Raw genomic sequence first — 18,666 nt, forward strand, 5'->3', positions numbered from 1 at the left:
GGAACTGAATATCTCACTTTGAAACCATAATAGTAAGACGTGGCTTTGGCTGGATTCCTCTAGCTCACCTGTGTCGAATCACACAGCAGACAGACTGAGACAATAGGCAAGGTTGACCACAAGCCACACGTATCCCAGCGTGGAAAAACACAGTGACTTCTCAGTGAGTGGCCTGGCATTTATTTTTTCCTTTGTGTGAACTACTTTTCCCTTTTATGAATGTTTTTTCTCAACTAGAGTCTTTCTCCATTAAAAATATTCATTCTATGTCAAATGTATTTTCACATTGTCTACAATACATAGATAATAACATTACTGTGTATTAACATTAAGTAATTATCCTTTTATTCTTTATCCTACATTAGCCAAATAAGATGGCTCAAAATGGGAAAAAGAAACATTTATTTGGGAAGGATGTAAATTTGTATGTCTCTAAAAAATGGAAGGTTTTAAGACTTCCCTCATTTATAAGAAATTGCCGTGATTCATTTATTCGTCATAAACCTAATGGCATAATTCATAATTTCCTCTGGGAATCATGTGCGACCTTGACGTATTGGATCTGTGGAGGAGGAGAAAATGCAAGATCCCAGCTGTATTCTGGTGATAACAGCTTGGTGGGTTTATTGAGGTAAAAATACTTGTTAAGGTGCTTTTCATAGGTGCTATTGAGTCCATTTTTGATGTCATGAATAACTCCGTTCAGATATTCTTTGATGAAGTCTAAAATATTATGGGGTGTGCCACCAACCATCAAGCTGCCATAATAGAAATCCCCCTGTCCAAACGAGATGCAAGCTGCTGAGGTCGGCCTCCTCTCGTAAGGGAAGTTCTTGGTGTTTCTGAAATACCACCAGGCGTGGAGCTGGGCCACCAACGGGCCCAGGGTCTCCACCCCGAACTCGTTCTGGAAGACCTGGTTGGCAGCCATGCTGAAGAGCAAGTCCACCTCATCCTGGATGTGACTGGCGATGTGTTCACCCAGGCTCTTCACATGCACCAGGGGGCCATCGAGCCACCACCTCTCGGTGGCCACTTTAAATAATTTGAACGTTCGAAGAGGACTGGGCTCTATGTCAGGCAGCTTGAAGAAGGCGTCCACCATGATGTAGAAGATCACTCGGTAGCCTGTCATGAAGTGCTTATTTGCGGAGTGTAGGAACGGCCTCAGGTACTCCTCTGCAAACCTAGGAAACACGCACTGGGAAAGAAACTTACTTTTCTCTTTTTTCTTTTCTTTTTTTTTTTTTTTTTTTTTTGAGATGGAGTCTCGCTCTGATGCCCAGGCTGGAGTGCAGTGGCGTGATCTTGGCTCACTGCAACCTCCACCTCCCGGGTTCAAGCAATTCTCCTGCCTCAGCCTCCCAAGTAGCTGGGATTACAGGTGCGCGCCACCACGCCCGGGTAATTTTTTTTTTGTATTTTTAGTAGAGATGGTGTTTCACCATGTTGGCCAGGCTGGTCTTGAACTCCTGACCTCAGGTGATCCACCCACCTCGGCCTCCCAAAGTGCTGGGATTACAGGCATAAGACACCGTGCCCAGCCGACACTTACTTTTCTAAACATGATCAGGAGAAGAGGTGGCTGAATGCACTAACATGGGTGTCTCTGATGCTAAGGAACTCGGGATGTACAAGCGTGGAGGAGTCGGGCCCACAGCTTCAGCTGAGTTGGTGAGTGGGAAGGAAATGTCCTGACCCGGAGGGCCTGAGAAAAGCCACCATGTTTTGGAATGGCTGTTGTGAAGAAAGGGAGCAGGAGCTAAATGGGTATGAGTCAAAAGGTTCCCACTGGTGTTAACGACTTGGCCATCGACAGAGAAAGCCAGCACACCTTTGTACAGGACAGCCAGAAATGGAAGGAAATCATGTCTACAGTAGACCATCTCCAAGACAAAGGGCCTTAAATCGGCTTAGGTCAGCAAACTACAAAAGAAACAGGATATACTAGGCCCCCACTTAAATAGCCAATGCCTGCTTGTCGGCCTCCTGCCTTAGTTGCCCTCACCCAAACCAAAAAATTTAGTCTAAGATAAAACTTTACTAGTCTGCAAAATAGCTTGCTTTGTCTCTTCTTATCAGCCTGTTCAGCTACTTAGGTCATAAGTCAGATACTTGAAGAGCCCCTGAGCTCACTAGGATTGCAATGCATTGTGGGCTGCAACAAAATGCAGCAAGACCACCCTAAAGAAAACACCTAAAGCCGCAGCCCAACAACCAATAGGCGACGTCTGGGAAGATTGTGACCCCCCCACCCCCCCCACAGTACTCAGCCTGTGAGGAACTAGGGGAGGGACCTGTGCACTAGGGGATAAGTTGCAGTTGAAACTGTGCTGGGTGTGCCTGCTCATCAGACATCCGATCTTGCAAGACTGTCACTAAAAGTCTCACTTTCACTGTTCTCCAGGTCTGAGTCCACTCTTTGGGTTTGGACAGGTGAGTTTGTTTCTCCCAGAAATCGTGGCTATTGTTATCATTAATTATGCTTAATTATGGTTGGCTCTTTGGAGGTTAAAGGCTTGTGAATGCTGATCCACATTTTCCCAAAATAAAAAAGGGCAAAGGTGAGTGGCACCTACCTGCCAGTAGCAAAGACGGCCAGGCCCACAGTGATATTCCGCCTTCTGTAATGTTTTTCCAGGACCCGCCTGTCGAAAGTCCCTTCCCATAGGATGGGAGCGAGCCAGTCTGTTTTCGTTATAACATCAGGGCGTTTTCTGTGGAACAAGAACCAAGTTAAACAGGGAGTGCTTTACTGAGGCGCCGGCAGCAGGTGCCGAGCAGTAGTGCCTAATGCTTAGAGAGCACCGACTGCGCACCCAGCTCCGTGTTTGAGTGCATTATCCCACTGGGTTCATCCTTGCAAAGCCCTATGCAGTGAGTGCCACCACCCCGATCTCGACGTGGGGAACTAGAGGCACACACGGTTGAGTAAGTTGCCTGACACTGCACAGTTAACACGTGGGGGTCGGGATGCCACACCCAGCCCACCTGGCTCCTGGGTTTGTGCGTTGCTCCCCCAACCACCTGCCTTTGAACCCAGGAGCTGCCTTTTCCGAGCTCTGACTGCAGCTCAAAATTAGGCAGCCCGGAGTCAGAACACTCTCCAATCATTCACTGACGCCAGGATGGGAGGCAGGAGATCACCTCCCTTACACAATGCCTTTATTTTCCCCTCCTTCTCTGCTTTCTTTTTCTCTCTCCCCTTTTCCTACAAGTTTCTGGGGATGTCCTTTTTTCAGCTTCTCCCTCATGCTTTAGGCCCACCAGTGCAATCCAGCAGAAATGAGAGATGAGTCCAACAAGGGAGAGAGCCATCCAATTTGCCTTCAATACAACAAGACAACAGCAGGATTTAAGATAGGCTATTCAACATCTGAAAATCAATGAATGTAAACCACCATATCGAAAGCTAGAGAAGAGCAATCACATGCTCAACTCAGGAAAATGCACCCTACAAAGTTCAATGTCCATTCATGATAAAAGCTCCCAGAAAAAAAAAGTAATAGAGGGGAATCCCCTCAACTTGACAAAGAACATCTACAAATACCCTACAGCTCACACACTTCATAGTGAAAGACTGAATGCTTTCTCCCTACAGTGAGGAACGTGGCAGTTCCAACATAGTGATAGCAGTTCTAGCCACTGCAATAAGGCAAGAAAATGAAATAAAAGCCATCAGATTGGAAAGGAAAAAAACAACACCATCCCTATTTGCAGATTACATAATTGTCTACATAGAAAATCCTAAGGAATCTAAAAAAAAAAACAAAATCTCCTAGAAATAACAAGTGAACTCAGCAAAGTTTCAGGATACAAGATCAACACATTAAAAAATTAATCTCATTACTATGAACAATGAACATGCAGAAAGTAATATTTAAAACACAATGCTATTTACAGTTTCTCCAAAGAAAATGGAATACTTTGATATATCACTATCCAAAAGCAGTCACTCCCCATTCCCTTCTCCCTACAATCCCTGCAACAACTCATCTACTTTCTGTCTCTGTAGATTTGCCTGTTCTGGAAATATGGCTGAATAATATTCCATTGGATGGCTAGACCACGTTTGTTTATACATTCATTAGTTGATGAACATTTGAGTTATTTACACTTTCTGGCTATTATGAATAATACTGCTATTAAAATTCATATGTGAGTTTTTGTGTGAAGATAGATTTTTAATTCTCTTGGGTATATATCTAGAGGTAGAATTGTTGGGTCATATGGTAATTCTATGGTTAACTTTTTGAGGAACTGACAAACTGTCTTCCATAAAGGCTGCACCATTTTATATTCCCACCAAAAGAGTATATGAAATTTCAAATTTCTCCATATCCTTACCAACACTTTTTTGTTATCTTTTTTATTCCAGCCATCCTACTTTACACAACTTTATGCATCATAGAGTGTGAAGTGCTATCTCATTGTGACCTTAATTTGCATTTCCCTGATGACTAATAATGTTGAGCATCTTTTCATGTGCTTATTGGCCATTAGTATATCTTCTTTGGAGAAATGGCTATTCAGATCCTTTGCCCATTTTAAATTACTATTTGTCATTTTGTTGTTTAATTATAAGAATTATTTATATATTCTGGATATTAGGCCCTTATCAGATACATGAATTGCAAATGTTTTTCCCGTTCTGTGGATTGTCTTTTCATTTTCTTGATAATGTTCTTTGATTCATGAAAGTTTTTAGTTTTGATGAAGTCCACTTTACCTATTTTTATTGTTGTTGTACTTTTGACTCATCAGGTTGAGGAAATTCCCTTCCATTTCTAGTTTGTTGGGTACTTATTTTTTTTTAAGTATTGAATTTTGTCCAATGCTTTTTCTGCATCTATTGAGATGATCCTGTGGTTTTTATATTCTGTATTCTATTAATACAGTGTATTACATTAATCAATTTTCATACATTGAACCAACCTTGCATTCCTGGAATAAATCCCACTATGTAGTTTATGGTGTATAATCCTTTTTTATATGTTGCTGGATTCAGTTTTCTATAATAGTATTTTGCTGAAAAGTTTTGCATTTAAATTCATATGGGATATTGGTCTGTAGTTTTCTTGTGATACTTTTGTCTGGTTTTGATATCAGGGTAATACTGGTCTAGAATGAGTTGAAAAATATTCCTTTCTCTTTTAATATTTTGAAGAGTTTGTGAAAGATTGATATTAATTCTTCTTTAGCATTTGACATAGTTTACCAATGACATTTTGTATTTCTGGGCTTTTCTTTGTAGAAAGATTTTATTACTAATTCAATGTATTTACTTATTATAGCTCTAATCAAATTTTCCCTTTCTTTAGTCTTTCTAGGAATTTCTTCATTTCATATAGGTTATTTAATTTGTTAGCATACAATTAATCACAGTATTCCCTTATAATCCTTATTATTTCTGGGGGTTGGTGGTCATGTCCCCTCTTTCACTCCTAATTCTAGTAATTTCAGTTCTCCCTTTTTAGCTAGGTCAATCAAGTTACACTTTTGGCAAATTTGTTTGTCTTTTCAAAAAACCAATTGTGGTTTTGTTAATTTCTCTATTATTCTTCTATTTTCTATTTAATTGATTTGCTCCTCTTTTTTTCCTGTGCTTGCTTTAGTATTATTTTGTTCTTCTTTTCTGATTTTCTTAATGTATAAATTTTCCTTAATGTATAAAGTTTAAGACCAGCCTGGTCAACACAGCAAGACCTCATCTCTACAAAAAAATTTAAAAATTAGCAGGTTATTGACTTGAGATCTTTCATTTTAATGTAGGCATTTATAGCTATAAATTTCTCAGTAAGCACTGCTTTTGCCACATCCCATAAGTTTGGCATGTAGTGTTTTTATTTTCAATCACCTTAAAAATTTTTTAATTTCCCTTGTGATTCTTTTTTGATTATTTAGGAGTGAACTGTTAAATTTCCACACATCTATAAATTACCCAAATTACTTTCTGTTATTGATTTTTAATTTTAGAATTTAGAAAAAATGATCAAAGAACATACTTTGTATGACTTCAATCGTTTGAATTTACTGAGATTTTATTGTGCAACATATGGCTTATTCTGGGGAATGTCTCATGTGTGCTTGAGAATATATACTCTTCCCTTGTTAGGTGGTTCTATAGATGTTTGTGAGGCCTAGTTTGTCGTATTTTTAAGGCTTCTATTTCCTTGTTGATTAGTTGTTCTGTCTCTTATTGGAAGTGAAGTACTGAAGTCTCCAGCTATTCTTGTTGAATTGTCAGTTTCTCCCTTCAATTCTGTCAGTTTTTGCTTCATGTGTTTTAGGACTGTTATTAGATGCAAATGTTTATATATTTGTTGTATCTTATTGATGGATTGATCCTTTTGTCATTATAAAATGCTCCATTTTTTTTCTCTAGTAACAATTTTTGTCTTTGTCTATTTTGTCTGATATTTGTATAGAGTCACTTTGGCTCTCTTTTGGTTACTGTTTTTATGGTATACACTTTTCAATTCTTTTAGTTAAACTAATTTGCATCTTTGAATCTAAAATGTCTCTTGTAGATGGCATATAAATATGTTTTTATACATTCTAACAATCTCTGCCTTTTTTAATTGGAGTGTTTTACCCATTTACAAAATGTAATAAAACTTGACATTTTATTTTCTACATGTCATGTAATTTTGGCCAGGCATGGTGGCTCACACCTGTAATCCCAGCACTTTGGGAGGCTAAGAAGGGTGGATCACGAGGTCAGGAGATCGAGACCATCCTGGCTAACACGGTGAAACGCTGTCTCTACTAAAAATACAAAAAAATCAGCCAGGCGTGGTGGCAGGCACCTGTAGTCCCAGCTACTCGGGAGGCTGAGGCAGGAGAATGGTGTGAACCCGGCAGGCAGAGCTTGCAGTGAGCCGAGATCATGCCACTGCACCCCAGCCTGGGCAACAGAGCGAGACTCTGTCTCAAAAAAAAAAAAAAAAAAAAAAAAAAGACTACACAAAAGATGAAATATGAATGAATGGTAAACATATAAAAAGATACTCGGGAGGCCGAGGCAGGTGGATCACCTGTGGTCAGGAGTTCAAGACCAGCCTGGCCAACATGATGAAACCCTGTCTCTACTAAAAATACAAAAATTAGCCAGGTGTGGTGGCAGGCACCTGTAATCCCAGCTACTCAGGAGGCTGAGGCAGGAGAATCACTTGAACCCAGAAGGCAGAGGTTGCAGTGAACTAAGATCACACCATTGCACTCCAGCCTGGGCAACAAGAGCAAAACTCTGTCTCTACAAAAAAAAAAAAAAAGATACTCAAACAATTACAGAAATGCAAATTGAATTGAGATGCCTTAACTAGCAGCTTTGCCAAACATGAAAAAGCTAGTAATACTTTAGTTTATGCACTGTAGACAAGAAGATAAAATGGTACCATTATTAAAAGTAAATTTAGCAATTTAAAATTTACATCAAAAATTTTAAATGTCTGCATTCTTTGGCCTAATAACTTCATTTTAGAAATGTGTCTCACACAGGAAGTCATATATCTGTGTAAAAAAAAAAAAGAGTTACATTTAGTCACCAGAACTTTGCCTACAACAGCCCCCAAACTGTAAATAACCCCAAAGCTACATAGGAACACAACACAAAGTTGAAACTACATACACTTTACAAAGGACGAGGCTGCCCCTGAATGCTGCCACCAAAGTCAAGCAGCGTCATCAGGGCATTTTCAAGCTGGTTCCGAAGAGACTTTCTCGCACTGCATAAACCAGGAAAGCTAAGCCAGGTAGAGAGCGTCTGCTTCTTCGTGACCACCATCATCGCCTGGTTCTTGATCAACAGACCCTGGTTTGTTTATAAGAGCCTCAAAAATAAAACTCCAATTCTGGAAACCTCCCAGGAGAGCTGAATTTGGTGACTGGGGAAGAAAAACCTGTTACTTCAAATTGAAGTATATTGTTTGTGTGTGCACGTAAACAGGCATTTTTGTTCTTACCTAGGATGAAACCAGTCTGAGAGCCGAAGTTCTTCTACTCGGCGATTCCTGGGTACAAAGAGAAAATCAAGTGATTACAAGGAGCCTGTTCAATGTTTATTGAGCCTGTGATGGGCAGGCCCTGTTTGGCGTTTCATCAACATGTGTCAACCCAAATCAGAGTCAGGGGAAGCCTCCCGGAGAAGAGATATCTCAGCTGGGTGGGGAAGGGTATGAACTGGTCTAGGAAAGAGATGTAGGGAAAGGAGGTCATGGCCAAAGGCAGAATGTCAGGAAAGAATATGGGTGTTGGGAGGAAGATTTTTTTTAATAAAAGGAGATGAACAGATCAGCTAAAAGAATGTATATTCAGACAAAAACATAGATTTAATTAATTTATTTACCAAACATAAGTGGCTTTGCTATATGTTGTAAAGGGGTGGGGAGGAGGCATCCAGAAGTTCATCTTTGATTCTGTTTGCATTTATTTTGTTATTTATTTTAAGAGATGCGTTCCCACTTGCATGATCATAGCTCACTAACAGCCTCAAACCCCTGAGCTCAAGCCATCCTCCCACCTCCACCTCCAAAGTATCTGGGACCACAGGCACAAGCTACCTCCCTTTGCATTTCAACACTGTATTCATCTAGAGTGTAACTGTGCTTTTAAGCTAATTATTCAATTAGCAAGCTTATTAGGCAACCTCTGTTTCATAACCCTGGGAGGAATTTTGTTTGTTTGTTTTCTGAGACAGGCTCTCACTCTGTCGCCCAGGCTGGAGTGCAGTGGCATCATCACAGCTCACTGCAGCCTCAACCTCCTGGGCTCAAGCAATCCTCCCATCTCAGCCTCCCAGGTAGCTGGGCCCACAGGGGTGTGCCACCACGCCCGGCTAACATTTACATTATTTGTAGAGACAGGGTCTCCGTGTGTTGCCTAGGATAGTAACCCTGGGATATTTTTAAGTAAAATAAATGACTTCAAGACCGTCTCCCTTTCTGGCATTATCATGAGTATCCTTGGCTGCAGACATTCCATGATTGGATTCCACAGGGGTAGATTCATCAAAATCCAAACTGTTCATGCCAGACTTCATCAAAAACATGAAACGACAAAGGGGGAACTTAATAAAAAGTCCCCATTCTTTGATCGTGCTGGTCTTATTAATTTCTGGGGCCCTGCAGAATGACCAGAGCAGAGAACAACCTTGGCTGAAGAGGGTTATTGTAACCTAAGGAAAAAAAATCACCCTCGACAGAGATTTTTTTTTTTTCAAGGCAGAGTCTTGCTCTGTAGCCCAGTCTGGAGTGCAGTGGCGCAATCTTAGCTCACTGCAACCTCCACCTCTTGGGTTCAAGTGATTCTCTTGCCTCAGCACACCCAGTAGCTGAGATCACAGGCACATGCCCCACACCCAGCTATTTTTTGTGTTTTTAGTAGAGATGGGGTTTCACCATGTTGGCCAGGAAGGTCTCAAACTCCTGACCTCAAATGATCCACCGGCCTCAGCCTCCCAAAGTGCTGGGATTACAGGCATGAGCCATCATGCCCAGCCTGTCCTGTCCTTTCTGTAACTAACCCCCAAATCCTCAAGCTCACCACACACACATGCAAACACACATGCAAGCACACACACACGTGCATTACATACACACCAGCCTACACATACGCAGACAGTGGTTTACTGTTTCCCCTGCCTCTCTCACCATTAGGACCCAGTTGACCCCCTCCAGCCTTGCTTTGCAGTTTGTGGAATATTTAGACAACAAACATTCTCACCGGTTGAGATGCCTTTTCTATTTAATATTTTTATTTTTATTTTTATTTTGAGAGGGAGTCTTGCTCTGTCTCCCAGGCTGGAGTGCAGTGGCATGATCTCAGCTCACTGCAACCTCTGCCTCCTAGGTTCAAGCAATTCTCCTGCCTCAGCCTCCCGAGTAGCTCAGATTACAGGTGCCCACTGCCACGCCCGGCTAATTTTTTTTCTTTGTATTTTAGTAGAGACAGGGCCAGGCTGATCTCGAACTCCTGAATTCAGGTGATCTGCCTGCCTCAGCCTCCCAAAGTGCTGGGACTACAGACATGAGCCACTGCACCTGGCCTGAGATTCCTTTTCTATAGAGAGGTTTGCCAGACGAAACACAGGACGTCTATTCAGTTTAAGATAAGCAATGAATAAATTTTTATTGTAACTATTGCATGGGACATACTTCTGCTAAAAAATGATTCATTGTTTATCTGTAATTCAAATGTAACTGAGCATCCTGTATGTTTATTTCCTAAATGGATCAACCCAACCAGTGAATAACTCCTTATTCTTTAAATAAACAAAAAAAAATTATTTAAGTTTCAAATTTGAACAAAGACCCATTGCAATTTCAACAACAAAATATCTAGAATCAAGATCCATTTATTTACGCATTTCTTACCAAATAATGAGTGAGCACCTCCTTCATGCCAGGGCCCTGGCTGTGGTTCTGGGGTAGATGGCAGAATCCGTGCCATGGATTAGCATGTGGGTCCCTGTCCCCTTTCTGCTGAAGATTACCCCGTCATTATCCTCAAACAGATCATCTGAAACTCTTTATAACTGGCCATGCATCCTTTTCATTAAGGTACAATCCTCCAGGAGGACAAATGACACAAAATACGTGGCACCAAAGCAGTGGGGGTGGTCATTTTGTTTTGCTTTTTGAGACAGAGTCTCACTCTGTCTCCCAGGCTGGAGTGCAGTGGTGCAATTTCAGCTCACTGCAACCTCCACCTCCCAGATTCAAGCTATTCTCCTGCCTCAGCCTCCCCAGTAGCTGGGATTACAGGTGCCCACCACCATACCCTGCCAATTTTTGTATTTTTAGTAGAGACAGGGTTTTGCCATGTCAGCCAGCTGGTCTTGAACTCCTGACCTCAAGTGATCAGCCTGCCTCTGCCTCCCAAAGTGTTGGAATTACAGGCATGAGCCACCACGCCTGGCCTTGTTTTTCCTTTCCTTTTTTTTTTTTTTTTTTTGCATGATTTATTTTTACTTTATTTCCCCTTTTTTGTTTCAATCAGCTTTATTTTTAGAGAAGATTCAGCTTTACAAAAACATTCTAAAGCTAGCATGCGGAATCCCCTGCACCCACCCAGTTTCCACTATTATTAACATCTTGCTTTAGTAGGGTACTTTTGTTCCAATTCACGAAGCAACACTGATGCTCTATTGTTAACAAGAGTCCATACTTTGGTTGGATTTTCTTGTTTTCCCCTAATGTCTCTTTTTTTTTCAGGATCCCACCCAGCATGCCACACTCCACTCAGCCTCCTGTCTGGATCCCACCCAGCATGCCACACTCCACTCAGCCTCCTGTCTGCACAGGATCCTCTTGACTGCAGCCGCCTCTCAGACCCTATCATGCCTCCCGGTGATGCTGACCTTGCCCGCCTGGCTAGGGCTCTGTTTTCAGGTTTCTCCACGCAAAGACTGCTCTTTCTCCCCATTTTCTTTATAAGGAAGCTCTGCGCGCAACCCACACTTCAGGACTGGAGCATCAGGTTCTGTGTCGTTTGTAGTGGAGAATCTACAGTGTGATTTGGAATTCTTCTGCATATAGGAAATTTGTCTCTTCTCCCTTCTTCCTTCCTTCTGTCCTTCCAACATCCAGCCAACCTGTCTTCCTTCCTTTCTTCCTTCTTTTTGTTCCTCCAATCATTCATTTACATCAGTATGAATTTGTGGAAGTTCGTTTCATACTTTGGGTTATAATTCAATGTTACTTTCTTTTCTTGCTCAAATGGCTTCAGCTTTGGCCATCAGGAGCTCTCCCAGTTAGCTCCCATGTCCTATTTAAGTGACATACTCCCTTCAATACAGAATTTGTAAAAAATCCCTTCCAACCTTCCTGGCACTATGAGATGCTCTGGGCTCATCTTGAAAATCTCCTGCTGGAATCTAGAACCACCCACTTCTCCAAGAAGCCTTGGTTGCTTTCTTGGAGAATGGTGCTAGAAACCAAGATCTGCTGCTTTCCTGGAAAATGGTGCTAGAAACCACGATCTGCTGCTTTCCTGGAGAATGGTGCTAGAAACCAAGATCTGGGTACCAGGTGTGCTCATTGCTTCTGGGGTGTCCTTGCTCCGAGGCCCTCTCAGTTAACAGAGCAAGGAAATAGACACTAATCTGTATGTATCTCCACATATCTTCAAACATGTTGACATGTAAACATCTCTGTTCATAGTAAGGTAAACGTGAGTTCATGCTGAGGTCTCCAGCTTCAATCCATTCCCACCCGGATCACTGCGGCCCCCTCTCTTGCTTATCTATGAAGTTCCCTCCAACAGCAAGAAACCTGTTCTCCATGCCTCATCCATTTATTTAATTGATTCAAATATACATGTATAGCAGCAGCAGAATTGTTAACTCATTCTCCTGTGGGAAAAAAAAACCTTTATCAACCCAAACACAGTGCTCATGTGCAGTTTCTATTGCCTTTACTTTTAAACTTCACTCATTCCCAGCTGGGCACCATGGCTCACACCTGTAATCCCAGCATTTTGGGAGGCCAAGGCAGGCAGATCACCTGAGGTCAGGAGTTTGAGACCAGCCTGGCCAACATGGTGAAACCCCATATCTACTAAAAATAAAAAATTAGCCATGTGTGGTGGCATGTGCCTGTAGTCCCAGCTACTCGGGAGGCTGAGGCAGGAGAATCACTTGAACCCAGGAGGCAGAGGTTGTGGTGAGTCAAGATCACGCCATTGCACTCCAGCCTGGGTGACAGAGTGAGACTCTGTCTCCAAACAAAACAAAACAAAAAAAACTCCACTCATTCCCAAGTTATTTTAGGTCAGCAGCTTTTTCCCTGACCCCTTCCAGTGGGCTTGTTCTGTACATTTGGGATGTAGATTATGTTCTCACAGTCTGCATTGCTTCCTAGGATACCTCGAACCTCCTAGCTAATTTTTTAAATTTACATATGTTAATTTCACTCTTCATGCTGTAACATCCTGTGGGTTTTTTTTCAAATGCAAAGTTACATGTGTCCATGGTCACACTGTCATACAGAACAGTTTCACTGCCCCCCAAAATTCCTTTGTGCTTCACCTATTCATCCCCTCCCCCACCTCCACCCCATGGCAACCACTGATCTTTTTCCTGCCAATATAGTTTTGCCTTTTCCAGAATGTCACATAAGAATTACACAGCATGCAGCCTTTTCATATGGGCTTTTTGCACTTAGCAATATGCATTTAGGGTTCCTCCATGTCTTCTAACAGCTTGATAGCTCATTTCTTTTCCTTTTTTTTTTTTTTTTTTGGTGGGGGCCGGGGGGATCGAGTTTCACTCTTGTTGCCCAGGCTGGAGTGCAATGGCATGATCTCGGCTCACCGCAAACTCTGCCTCCCGGGTTCAAGTGATTCATCTGCCTCAGCCTCCCGAGTAGCTGGGATTATAGGCATGTACCACCACGCCCAGCTAATTTTGTATTTATAGTAGAGATTGGGTTTCTCCATGTTGGTCAGGCTGGTCTCAAACTCCCAGCCTCAGGTGATCTGCCTGCCTCAGCTTCCCAAAGTGCTGGGATTACAGGCATGAGCCACTGCACCCGGCCAGTTCATTTCTTTTTACTGTTTGGTGTTATTCCATTGCACGGATGAGCCACAGCATGTTTATCCTTCTCCTATTGACAGGCGTCTTGTTTGTTTCTGGTTTGGAGCACTTCGTGAACCACAGCTTGTTTATCATCCACCTGCTGAAGGGCATCTAGTATGTTAGTGGTTTGAGGCATTTATGAATAGAGTTTCTATAAACATCTTGTGCAGGGTTTGTGTGGACATAAGTTTTTTAATCAGTTGGCTAAATGCCTAGGAGCACAGCTGCTCTGTGGCATGGTAAAGCTCTATCTAGCTTTCTAAGGAACTGCTACACTGTCTTCCACAGTACCTGTAACATTTTGCATTCCCATCAGCAATGAATGAGAGTTCCTGTCCTTCCACTTCCTCACCAGAAGCTGGTTTTCACATTTTAGATTTTTGGGTGTTAGCTGTTCTGATGGGCGTGTAATGGTATCTCCTTGTTTTCATTGCAATTCCCTGATGACAAATGAGACTCAGCATCTTGGTGTTTGCTTATTTCCCATCTGTATATCTTCTCTTGTGAGATTCTATTCAGTTCTTTTGCTCATTTTTAAATGTTTTAAATGTCAATATTTAATTTTTAAATTTAGGTGTTTCCTTATTGTTGAATTTTAAGAGCTCTTTGCATATTTTGGGTACAAGTCCCTTACCAGATACATGTTGTACAAAGCTTTCGTTTTTAAAAACCATTATCTCTCATGATACTACTGCTGTTCAAATAGCCTCTGGAAACACTGCACTGCTTATGAAGAAGACCGTGAGGAGTGGTATGGAAAAAACTAGAATTTGAGTTTTTCTAGATGGGAAAATATTAGCAGATGTATTAGTCTGTTTTCACACTGCTGATAAAGACATACCCAAGACTGGGAAGAAAAAGAGGTTTAATTGGACTTACAGTTCCACATGGCTAGGAAGGCCTCAGAATCATGGCGAGAGGCAAATGGCATGTCTTCCATGGCAGCAGCAAGAGAAAATGAGAAAGGTGGAAAAGTGGAAACCTCTGATAAACCCATCAGATCTCGTGAGACTTATTCACTATCATGAGAATAGCATGGGAAAGACCAGCCCTCATGATTCAATTACCTCCCCCAGGTCCCTCCCACAACACGTGGGAATTCTGGGAGATAAAATTCAAGTTGAGATTTCGGTGCAGAAAGAGCCAAACCATACCAGCAGGTTTACAGATGTGTCCTCTAGTACACATGTTTCTATATGTATAGAAATAGGTTGACTTTAGTCTTGTTTACATTAAACACAAAGATGGAACCTTTAGTCTTATTTATATTAAACACAAAGATGGAAACTTGAGATAGTTTATGATTCATCTAAAATGGCACTCTCACCTTTATTTTTTATTATGCTTGTTTTACAAAATATTATATCCCTGGCATTGTCTTTTATGTGTATTTATTATCTACCTTCTCCAAATAGAATGAAAGCTCCCTGAGGACAGGCACTTTCATTATCACTGCATCCCCAGCACCTAGAATACAGCCTGGCACCTAGAAGGCACTCTATAAATAATTGTTGAATGTTTAACAATGAAAGAATTAAAATACATATATTTTCCTTTGTCCCACAAAGAGAAAGTAACTTCTGATTTATTTAGAGAGTAGTATTGATATCTTTGGACAAAACTCAGCAGTTTAGATTATCTCTGCCAGCCTGGACAACATAGGTCTCTACAAAAAAAATCCAAAAATTAGTTGTGTGTGGTGACATGTGCCTGTAGTCCCAGCTACTCAGGAGGCTGGGGCGGGAGGATCACTTGAGCCTGGGAGGTCAAGGCTGCAGTGAGCTAATATGGCACCACTGCACTCCAGCCAGGGCAACAGAGTAAGACCCTGTCTCAAAAATTAAATAAATTAATTTAATTAAATTAAAAACCACCTCTGCCAATCACTAAAGATCATGATTCATCAATATTTTACATTTACCTGAAATAACGCTCAGCCAACATCAGTGAAAAAGCAAATAAAACCAATAACAGCATTCTTTTAGAATTCATTCTCTCCTAGGGAAAAAGGGAGAAAAAATTAGATTTTAAGCAATAAAAAATGACATATTTGTCATCATCTAACAATGGGTTAATGTATGGGCATTGGACACCAACCTTAGAGGTTGCTTCTAGAATGTTCAGCTGTCAGGAGACAGCGACTTGAGTTAGGGAAGCATCTGTTCTCCTTCAAGTGCCTGGGGCTGACTGTTCCCCATGGGCCAGGTGCACATGCACTCTGTCTCTCCCCGTGTTCACACTGAAGTCTGCCCTGATTGCATAAAAGAAACGCAATAAATCTCTCCACTGCAGGGCTGTGAAAATAGAACAAGGTCTTGGTGAGGAAGTCATCTTGACCTAGGAGAATGTATTCTGCCCCCAAAGTCGACTTTTTATTCTTTCTTCCTCACTAAGATAGTAAGATGAATAATTTGTTCCAAGATTATGCCAGTCTAAAAATTTACAAGTGCTCTCAAAGGTAGATCTTGTAAACAGGGAATGAAGTCTAAATTAAAGGCATTAGACTTTAAGATGGAAGTCTGGACTCTCTCCAGTGCCTGAGCTTGTGTTGGAGGCTTTATGTGGGATTTGGTTTACAAGCCCATCGGGAACACGCCACTGGGCTGTGTGTCCACACAAAATGCAGGTCTCTGATTCTCTGATTTTCACTTTTTTTTGAGATGGAGTCTCATTCTGTCTCCCAGGCCGGAGTGCAGTGGCACAATCTTGGCTCACTGCAACCTCTGCCTCCTGGGTTCAAACGATTCTCCTGCCTCAGCCACCACATCCAGCTAATTTTTGTATTTGTAGTGGAGACGGGGTTTCATCATGTTGGCCAGGCTGGTCTCAAACTGCTGACCTCAGGTGATCCGCCCACCTCAGCCTCCCAATGATTTTCAATTTTGAACACTAATTTAACAAACATGACGCTTTAGCTCTGCACTGATAGCCATAAAGTAGCCACTTGCCACGTGTGGTCCCTGATTGTGTGAAATGCAGCTGCTGTGAAATGAGGTGAGCTGCAAGTATGTAACACACATGGGGTCTCAAAGTCAAACACTGTGCGAAAGAAAATAATTTACCATCTCACTCATAACTTCACATCGATCACAAGTGAAACGGTAACAGTATGGGTGTTGTAGTCTGGAAATAGTGAGTTAAATGAAAAATAAATTATGCAAATTAATTCACCTGTTTCTTCTTACTGTTTGTAATGTGGCTACTAGGAAACTGGACATTGAAAATGTGGCTCACGGGCTGGGCGCGATGGCTCACACCTGTAATCTCAGCACTTTGGGAGGTCAAAGGGAGCGGATCATGAGGTCAGGAGTTCAAGACCAGCAGGACCAACATGGTGAGACCCCATCTCTACTAAAAATACAAAAATTAGCCGGGTGTGGTGGCTTACGCCTGTAATCCCAGCTACTCAGGAGGCTGAGGCAGCAGAATCGCTTGAACCCGGGAGGCAGAGGTTGCAGTGAGCCAAGATCGCACCACTGCACTCCAGCCTAGGTGACAGAGCAAGACTCCATCTAAAAAAAAAGAAAAAAGAAAAAAAGAGAGAAAGAAGGAAAACGTGGCTCATGTTATATTTCTATGGGGCAGTTCTTCATATAATCCCATCCTGGGCAGGCTTCAGTTGGGCCCAGTTCTTGTGCCTCTGCAATTGGAAACTGACCACCTTTTAAATTCGAGATCACTAGAAATGCCATGTGGATGGGTTAAGACAGGCCCATCTGGCCAGATTCTCTGCAGCAGTGTGCCCTCCTCCATGACATCATCCCTGGGCATGCTACTAGCTGTATGTTGATGAGCTGCCTGTCTGTCAATATCTTTCTGAGATCAAGGTTAGAGGATGACCCTAACCCTGATTTTACCACAGTCATCCAAACTTTCCTAGATCCCTCTTTAAAAGTCCTTTACCTTGGGTTAGAGTGATGTAAAGAGATAGCCAAAGATGTTCCACAAGGACAGGGATCTTCTAAGCATCATATCTTTTGGTCTGTGTCATGTCATGAACCAGCTGCCGTCTACTGCTCTCCTAGCGCTGGAGTCTTCCGTTGGTGCTGACGTCACTGGGCTCCTTTGATGATGCAAGCATCACAGTGATGCCTCTGCCCACAGGTTCTTCCCACGGTTGTGAGGACAAGACTTTGTCCCATTTGAAAAATTAAAGGATAGGCCGGGTGTGATGGCTCATGCCTGTAATCCCAGCACTTTGGGAGGCCAAGGTGGGCAGATCATCTGAGGTCAGGAGTTCGAAACCAGCCTGGCCAACATGGTGAAACCTTGTCTCTACTAAAAATACAAAAAATTAGCCAGGCGTGGTGGTGGACACCTGTATCCCAGCTACTTGGGAGGCTGAGAACAGGAGAATCGCTTAAACCCAGGAGGCAGAGGTTGCAGTGAGCCAAGATCGTGCCATTGCACTCCAGCCCGGGCAACAGAGCGAGACTCCATCTCAAAAATAATAAAATAAAATAAAAAGAAAGAAAGAAAGATTAAAGGATATTTCTAAATATCTTTTGCTTTTCATTTCCATTGTTGTGTCTCCTTACTTCCTAATCACTGATTCTTACTTATGGAGAGAGATTTTGAATGACCTATGTTTACGTTCATACAACAGAGGAAAAATGCAGCATCCTTCTCCCCCTTCATCCTCTTTGAGGTTCTATCTGATCACTCCCAGAGAGTAAATCCCTTCTTATGCTGTCTTAGAATGTCATTTAAGTACTTATTTTTCTGATTACAAAAATAGCACATTTTTGTGTTATGAGTCAGATGCCTCACCACACAAAGGAAATGACAATCGTACACAATTCCACCATCTTCAGACAGCTGCCTTCACTCGTGATCATAATGGGAACGTTTATTTATTTCACCCCTCTCATTTGAAAATAAAATAGTTTTTCTCATTGAAAAAGGAGGCCTGGCGCCATAGCTCATGCCTGTAATCCCAGCACTTTGGGAGGTTGAGGCGGGCGGATCACAAGGTCAAGAGATGGAGACCATCCTGGCCAACATGGTGAAACTCCATCTCTACTAAACATACAAAAATTAGCCAGGCGTGGTGGTGCATGCCTGTAGTCCCAGCTACTCAGGAGGCTGAG

General features: G+C 42.1%; 1 protein-coding gene across 3 annotated transcripts; it reads right to left on the reverse strand.

Annotated features, from left to right (window-relative positions):
- Nucleotides 1-164: 164 nt before the first annotated feature.
- GLT6D1 (glycosyltransferase 6 domain containing 1) lies at nucleotides 165-17,633 on the reverse strand. Of its 3 annotated transcripts, none has more exons than XM_054502389.2 (6): nucleotides 17,480-17,633; nucleotides 15,674-15,870; nucleotides 15,498-15,574; nucleotides 7,965-8,012; nucleotides 2,580-2,717; nucleotides 165-1,187 (listed from the first exon to the last, which is right to left on the reverse strand). In XM_054502389.2, the coding sequence occupies exons 3-6, from the start codon at nucleotides 15,566-15,568 to the stop codon at nucleotides 518-520; spliced, it is 927 nt and encodes a 308-aa protein (XP_054358364.2). In that variant the 5' UTR covers nucleotides 15,569-15,574; nucleotides 15,674-15,870; nucleotides 17,480-17,633; the 3' UTR covers nucleotides 165-517. The 3 variants fall into 3 exon arrangements, with proteins under 3 accessions (XP_054358364.2, XP_054358366.2, XP_054358365.2); XM_054502390.2 differs by having other exon boundaries at nucleotides 318-1,187; nucleotides 15,674-15,827; XM_054502391.2 differs by lacking the exon at nucleotides 15,674-15,870 and having other exon boundaries at nucleotides 166-1,187; nucleotides 17,480-17,605.
- Nucleotides 17,634-18,666: the final 1,033 nt, after the last annotated feature.

This window comes from Pongo pygmaeus, chromosome 13, assembly GCF_028885625.2.
Source record: "Pongo pygmaeus isolate AG05252 chromosome 13, NHGRI_mPonPyg2-v2.0_pri, whole genome shotgun sequence".
Classification (NCBI taxonomy): Eukaryota; Metazoa; Chordata; class Mammalia; order Primates; family Hominidae; genus Pongo; species Pongo pygmaeus.

Excerpts from the sequence above, each read along its gene's own strand:
- GLT6D1 (XM_054502389.2), bottom strand. The coding sequence starts at position 15,568 with ATGAATTCTAAAAGAATGCTGTTATTGGTTTTATTTGCTTTTTCACTG. Across the intron at positions 8,013-15,497 it reads TTGGCTGAGCGTTATTTCAG|GAATCGCCGAGTAGAAGAAC; the intron begins GTAAATGTAAAA and ends CTTTGTACCCAG. Across the intron at positions 2,718-7,964 it reads TCAGACTGGTTTCATCCTAG|AAAACGCCCTGATGTTATAA; the intron begins GTAAGAACAAAA and ends CTTGTTCCACAG.